At 45.8% G+C, this 7,805-nt stretch overlaps 1 protein-coding gene across 1 annotated transcript; it reads right to left on the reverse strand.

Moving 5' to 3' along the window:
• Window positions 1-5,198: 5,198 nt before the first annotated feature.
• Window positions 5,199-7,094, reverse strand: LOC126952126 (protein FAM117A-like). The gene is given in 2 exon segments (XM_050786522.1): window positions 5,199-6,562; window positions 6,564-7,094. Coding segments are annotated over 2 exon segments (1,362 nt in total). The 5' UTR covers window positions 7,059-7,094; the 3' UTR covers window positions 5,199-5,695.
• Window positions 7,095-7,805: the final 711 nt, after the last annotated feature.

Here is a 7,805-nt window from a genome sequence, read left to right on the forward strand (position 1 = left end):
ATTTATTTTTTTTGAGATGGAGTTTCACTCTTGTTGCCCAGGCTGGAGTGCAATGGCACAATCTCGGCTCACCACAACCTCCGCCTCCTGTGTTCAAGTGATTCTCCTGCCTCAGCCTCCCGAGAAGCTGGGATTACAGGCATGTGCCACCACGCCTGGCTAATTTTGTATTTTTAGTAGAGATGGGGTTTCTCCATGTTGGTCAGGCTGGTCTCAAACTCCTGACCTCAGGTGATCTGCCCGCCTTGGCCTCCCAAAGTGTTGGGATTATAGGCGTAAGCTGCTGCACCTGGCCAGTTTGTGGTAATTTGTTATGGCAACCCTAGGAAAGTAACGTAGTAATCTAAGGCTGGATGGTAGCAATGCTTCTCAAAGTCCTCAAGGACTGAGTTCTTCTCTGGCCTTTATTCTGCCTTCCCTAAGGTCCTTGTCTTCATAGTTCGAGATGGAGATGAGGCCATCACATCTGTATCCAAGCAGCCGGATGGAGGAAGAAGTAAGAAGGGGCCAACAGCTAATACCAATTGTTTCTTTAGGAAATCTTCTGCAAACTGTTACAGGAACTTCTACTTATATCCCATTGGGTTAAAGATCACTGAGCCACATCTAACTTGTTGGAAATTTAGCGCTTATTGAAAGTGGTCAGGTGTGTAGCTGAAATGTGGATTACTATTAGAAGGGTGTAAACCAAAAAAGTGTCTAAGATAGTTCTCAATCAGTTTAGAGGGTTATTTTGCCAAGGTTGAGGATGCATCCAAGGAAAGAAGACACAAGCCACTTTGGCCTGTACTTTTTCCAAAGAGAATTTTGAGGGCTTTAATACTTAAAGGGGAAAAAGCAGGCAGGAGGATAAGGAGAAAAAAAAAGAGACAAATGAGACAAGCGGTTACATTCTTTTGAGGCTTTGAGTAGCACTCACTGAATCCATATGTTGCATGGGAAGAGGAGCGGGTAGAGGAGTTTTTAATTATGTATTCATCTTATACTCAGTAGGTCTATATTTGACATAAGATAAAGTAAACATAGAGTAGAGGAAGATGTCCAATAAGCATTCATCTCAAGGTGGGTGGAGGGGCTATTTCTAGTCTCCTCTGTCCCACACCCATGAAGATAAGCTGTCAATTTACATTTGTCTGGTGAGGGAGGCCCCCTGTGAAGATATGTGGACTTCTATTTGTAGCTGTTTAGGAACAAAAGGAGAGACAGCTGTTTTTGCATGACTCAGTTTCCGAGCTTAACTTTTCTTTTTGGCATAGTGAGTTTGGGGTCCCAATATTTTATTTTCCTTTCATAAGGGGAAAAATAGAGATGAAGGACAACTTGTACTCTTTAATGTTCCCTCCTGTCCCCTTTCTTAGTTTGTCTTCCTGAATACATGACACATTCCTAATCTGAATTTAACACCTCTCACACTTTTTCTCTCCCCAGGATGGTTAGAGCCATATTTTGTAATTTTCTCTCAGAGTCAGATGTTATTTGATTAGTTTAAAAATATTTTCATATACATAACATCCTTCCCTCAAATTGATGTTCCGAAATGAACCCCCATGATTGAAAAACCAGGCCCATCTCAGGCAGTAAGATTTCCAACCCAGCAAGGTGGCTTTGGGAATTCTTCATCAATGTTGAACTGTTACCATGGATATGCTTTCATAGGAAAAACGAATTCAAGAAGAAATAGAAAATAAAACTGTCCTTAAATAATCCATAAATGACCTAACTCAATAGAAAGGCTGTTACATTGCAACACGTGGTACCAATTTCAAAATTATTGTCTTCCCACAAGCATCACTGTTTTAGAAAATATAAATGGGATGAACCTCAGAATGTAGTCTAAAAACTACAGAAATATTTTAATTTTCAGCTTTTATCATACTAATAAATAATGTGGTCTTTTAAAAAGATGTGACTAAATTTAGTTTTTTAATTGAATATTAATTTTGGGGGGTAGAATAAGTGATGGTGGTGGGGTTTCCGGGTTTTTAAGCTTTGCTCTTCAATTCTACATTATCTCTAAATCCTTACAACAAATAAAGTTCCCATCTGTTTCACAAAACATTGAAAGACATTGAATTAGTGTTCATAAATACATCTTTCAATGAAGAGAGATTCTTCTTCCTTTTTTTAGTGTGTTGAGTGCTCAGTTTAGCTGTCTTCTCACTTTATTCTTGGTGTGTTTCTGTTTTGTTTCAGCAATCTCTACAGCAAATTCTTGTTTGCACTAAAAAGTTGTCATATGGATTGTTTTGACTGTTTCCATGACATGTAAATGGATAAGGATTTTAAAAAATGTTCTCGGCTTTAAAACAAACTATATTTATTTACACATCTAGGTAACCAGACCTCCTCTTAAACTTTATCGCTTGTTCTTCCTCTGGCTGAAAAGAGAACATTTCTGTACTTTTATGAGATATTGGCAAAATGCCTGTTAATGCTCTAACCTACTGCTAAATATCACTCTGGCCTATTACCTGCTTTATAGCCTTTTAGTTAGTAGTAGTACTCCTGGACAACGGCTACCACAGCTCTGCCCATAGCCAGTTGGACAGAATTTCTATCTAGTAGGTTGTATTAGCAAATGAGGCTAGAAGCTGAGCAGGGAGCTGAAGAGCCTTCAGATTTCTATGAAGCAAAAATGCCCTGACATAAGGAATCTCTAAGGGCTCAGCTGCCTGTCTGAAATAGCAGAAGAGGAAAATGCAGGGAGAGGCCAAAGTTAGTATCCCGATAAAATGATCCTGTCACTTATGAATGAAATTCAGAGCTAGTTAGGAAGACTTGGGAGGCATTTGTATAGAGATGATAGTTGAAGCTTTCTAAAAAAGAGAATAGTTCAAATGAAGCCTCAGAGAAACTCTGGGCAGAAGGAAATAGAGTCAGAGATGCAGTATCAGGTAGGTCAATGAAGATAATGATGGAGACAAGGCCCCTAGGTTTACTGGTTGAGAAACCAGTTTTAGAAGCACGTAGGAAAATAAATCTGATTTTCAGGGGATGAAGAAATAAGTAAATGATAATATGCAAACAGGGGTACAGATAGCCCCTTTGAGAAGTTGCATGAGAAGGAACAGGATGGAGTAGCTAATGAAGGTTGTATGGGGGCGGAAAATGTTTTTCCAGGCTAAGAAGATTTTTGATAGCTTTGTGCGCAGGGGGAAAGGAGAGATGGAGGATGCAGGAGGACCCAACAAGGTTAAGGGGAGGCTGTTGTGTGTAGGGAAAAGAGAGTTTAGACCCTGAAAGTGCTTGCTAGAATCCTCTAGCTATATATTGGTCAATTTAATTGGCACACCGGAATCATTTTATTCGTCAGCAAAATAAAGACAAAATGCAGATAAAATAAAGATAAAAGTCTAGTGCAATAGTCTGACTCCTAGTGTGATTGAAGCATGAGGAGAGATGACAGGATGTTAGGGCTGGGAGAAATCTTCGAGACTGTCTAGTGACAACATGCTTATTTTACAAAGAAATGACACCCAGAGGAATAGAGTGGCCTGTTTAAAGTTATGCAACTGGTTGGAGAACTAGAATCTGCACCTGGAATTTCTGATTCTTAGTCCTCTTCTACTATGTCATAGCACTGACAGAGGAGGAACTTTACAGGACAAACATTAACAGTAACGCTCTAGGCTTGGCTTAAAGAACAGGCTACATGAGTACAGTTCGGAGAGGAAGGTTAAAAGGATAGTTGACTTATTACCAGTTTAGATAGGATAAACTTCAGGGATCTTAGTTTTCCACAAGTACAATATGAGCCAACAGTACAACCTGCTTCTGGAAAGGGTGACTCGGGAGACGGTCCAAACTGAGGATTTCAAACCACACCAGGAGTGTTCTGCCCAGTGGGGTTCCTTGGTAACTCAATGTGAGACCAGAGGACCAGTGAGCAGAGTGGTGAGGTGGCAGTTTCCTTTGGTGAAGAGTTTTAGGGTTAAAATAATAATATTTAAAGGACTATTATGACTATTTAGACTTACAGAAAAGTTGCAGAGATAGCACAGAGAGTTCCCTTTATACCCAATATACAGATCCACTTTGCCCATCCATTACTGGAGACATCCAATTGCTAAACCAACCTTGCCTCATAACAGCGCCCAGTCCCTAGTTAATCCTTATTTTTCCTAGTCTTGCCCCAAGAAACAGCAACCAATGTAGAACTTGTCCCTGCTTCCCTTAGATCTTCCTCAGAATTTTTCACAGAAGACAAACTTTAGAAAAGTTGCTTCCCTCCTCCTACCTGCTGAGTAGCATTCTGTGTTTGCTTGGTTGTGCCCTCCCTTGCTGCATCTACATTGATAAATCTGAGTTTGTCAGAGTACTGGCTTGCCTCCAGTGGTCTTTGGCAGATCAGACTTTAATAACTTATATAATAGGAGGTCTGCTAGACTCCGCCATACTTTTTAGAGATTTAAAGTTGATTTTGTGCATGAATGTACTGAATAGCCTATTTGATGCGATTTTGAAGGCAATGGATGAGCAGCCCTCTGGTGTGTCTGAAGTGGTGGTGAGGTTGGTAAAGATGGACCAGGGCTTTGCTATACTAGATTAAAATTTTTATATACAGTGTCTATTTTGTTAATGAACAATTAGAGATGGTAACAACACTAATAGCCTCCTCGGTTTTGGTAAATGCCTTTTCTTGAATTCACAGGATGCACTAGGCAGTGTGTCAAGTGCTTCCAGACATTATTTCATTTTATCCTCACAACACTTCCAATTTTCGAACAGGGAATGTGTGGTTCTGAGAAGTCAAGTTAGTTTTCTTTTTTTTTGCTGGGAATATTTATTTATTTATTTGGTCTATTAACACCAAGATCTGCAAAAAACAACCTCTAAACACAAGATAAGAAAACTCGAACATTAACATTCTTCAATTTTGTGTAAACTCTGCAGTACGGAAAATATACAAACTTCAAACAGCTGCAAAAATAGTGTCTTTGGGAGAAAATAGAGTTTCTACATCGATACAAGAAAAATAGGCATTTTTCTAATCCAATCCAGCCCTGGGGCGGGCGGAGAATATAGATTTGCCATTTGCCACCTGGAGGAATGCCAACTCTCCTCCCCACTACCCACCTGGGGCTGGGCGGGCTGGCCTGCTACTTAAGACAATCTTTAGTCAGGGTGAAAGCGAGATGAAAATGCCACTTGGGGAAACACTTGTTTCCTCCTTCTGCCAGCAGCTGAATTGGTCAAGTGTTATGGCCCATTAGGACTGCTTTGGTCAGCTCCTCTAATGAGAGGGAGGCGTCGGGATAGGGCTGAGAGGATGGGGGATCTATCTTATGGTCTCCTGGAAGGGAGGGAAGGAAATCTATGGCGTCCTCTCTCCTTCATTCATGGCCAGCTTGCTCTGTGACAAAAATAAGGGCCTCCTATACAGTCATTTGGACTGACACCCAGGGGTGAGGGACTCCAGACCTTCTGGGTGTTTTCCACCAAGTGAGGGATGTGGCAGCTACACAGGTGTGAGTTGTGAGCTGCCCAGCTGCTAGTGGAGAAGGCAGGTCCCATCACGTTCAGAGGGGCCAGTGCCCATCAGAAAGAGGACCCAGGACTTTGACACGATAAGTGAAAGAAAGTGCTCAAAGGCCGAGAGGGAAGGGCCCCTCCATACCCCATCTCAGGGGACCTGGGGAGGGACCTGCCACCAAGGCACTGGTCTCTATGGTAAAGTGGGGCAGGGATGGGACCCTCAGACCATCAGGGAGCTCTGGAAAAGCACAGACTCTTCTGATGGTGGGGTGTGCTGCCATGGCTCGAAGGGCAGTGGGGAGGCCTTGGAGGCCTCCGGATCCTTCCGAGGTGGTGGCCTGGGGCTGGCCGGGGGAAGGGGAGACCCCGGGTTTGAGGGGCAGTTACGGAAGATGAAGCCCATGCCAGGGAAGAGGGGCTTCATCAGGTTGACGGGGCAGAAGGCTGAGCCGGTCGGGTTGAAATGGACTTTGTTCTTGTCAGGACAGGAAGTCAGGAAGGCCGGGTCAGGACCTGGGGACGTGGCTTCTTCAAACACACGCACTTTCTCACAGCCTTCTGGGGGCTCCCGTTTGAAGACGTAGCTATGATTAGGCCGAGGGGAGGCAGCAAAGGCAAGGACAGGAGATGGGCTGCCATCTTCAAGAAAGGCTGGGTGGCCTGGAGAGGAGGCTTTGTCGTTGGGGGTGGATGCCAGCTCCTAGGCGGCACCCCGGTGTTCCTCATGACTGGCCGGGCCACAAGGCTGGGGGGATGCCAAGGAAATGGAAGGAGAGCTGGCAAGGTTGCCAGACTCCAGGAGGAGGAGGGGATGATCACAGCTGCCACTCTGGGGAGGAGCTGGGGCCCGGTTCCCATCAGGGATCTCAAGGATCCTCAGCAGCTCCTCTTCTCCCTGCTCCTTCACAAACACCTCCTCCAGCTCTTGGTTGAGCCCTTCCAGGCTCCTGTGCAGGCAGGGGCTGAGTCGCAAGACAGGGGACCCTGAGGGGAAGCTGGGAGGGGACGCCCTCAGTGCTCCCCGCACTGCGTGGTCCCCTGGGTGTAGGGAACCTCGCTCCTTCTCTTTCCCACTGCGGCTCAGCTTTTGTCCTCTGCAGTTGTTGCTTCAACTTGGAAATCTCTTTTCGGTGGTCTGTGCTGCCCCAGGATGCTGAGCGCTTGTGTGCACAGGAGCTGGCACGCTCACCTTCTAGCTCTTGCCAGGACAGGGGTGTCTGGGTGGCCTTGTCATTGGTGCAGCAGGTGAAGGCCCCATCAGCATCTCGTGGCCACTGGCTCGGAAGGTAGGAGCTGAGGATGGTGTCCAGGGAGAATGTACGCCGGACCTGAAGTGGCTGAGGCCTAGACACTGACTTTTCTGGGGCCACCGAGCATGGGACGCTGGCTGCACGGCCACCCCCGTCCCGGCGCTGGTGCGGCTGCTGCAGCTGGAAGGGGATCGTGGCCCTGAGCGGCTGCAGCCCAGCCCGGGGGGAGCCGGCGGGGGCTGGGGGAGAGCAGCCCCGTCGGAGCACCCCCGACCCTCCGCGCCCCGGCCCCCAGGCACCTCCGCCTCTGCCGCCCGCTGCGGCCCCTGCCATGGCCAGCCCGGCTGCCTGCCTCAGCCCCACAGCGAGCCCCACGCCGTCAAGTTAGTTTTCTAAGATGGAAAGTAGCAAGGTAGGATTTGGACTCAGGGCTCTCTGATTCTGTTTTCTTAGCTTCTGTTAAGTTGTTTCGTTTACAGATTTTTTAGGAGCTCCGAAATTGTGAGTTTCCACCCAAACCCCTGTCCCCTGCCCCAGTTAAGTTTCAGAAAAGTCCTTTAACTTTTGTTCATTGTAAAATGTATCTCCAGTAGAAGGGGTATGATATGGTTTGGTTCTGTGTCCCCACCCAAATTTCATCCTGAATCGTACTCCCATAATTCCCACGTGTTATGGGACAAACCTGGTGGGAGGTGATTGCATCATGGGGGCGGGTCTTTCCTGAGCTGATCTCGTGATAGTAAATTAGCTTCAGGACAGCTGATGGTTTAAAAAAAAAAAAAAAGAGAGTTCCCCTGCACAAGCTTTCTTTGCCTGCCGCCATCCACTTAAGATGTGACTTGCTCCTCCTTGCCTTCTGCCGTGATTGTGAGGCCTCTCCAGCCATGTGGAACTGTAAGTCCAATAAAACCTTTTTCTTTTGTAACTTGCCTAGTGTCAGGTATGTCTTTATTAGCAGTGTGAAAACGGACTAATACAGGGCATCTGGCTTTTCGGGGTTTTGCCTGCACTGACGGAGATGTGGCAGCCATTGTCTCTGGTCTCTGATTCTAGTTTTGGCTTTCTATGATCTTCTCTGCT

The sequence above is a fragment of the Macaca thibetana genome, chromosome 4, assembly GCF_024542745.1.
Source record: "Macaca thibetana thibetana isolate TM-01 chromosome 4, ASM2454274v1, whole genome shotgun sequence".
Lineage (NCBI taxonomy): Eukaryota > Metazoa > Chordata > Mammalia > Primates > Cercopithecidae > Macaca > Macaca thibetana.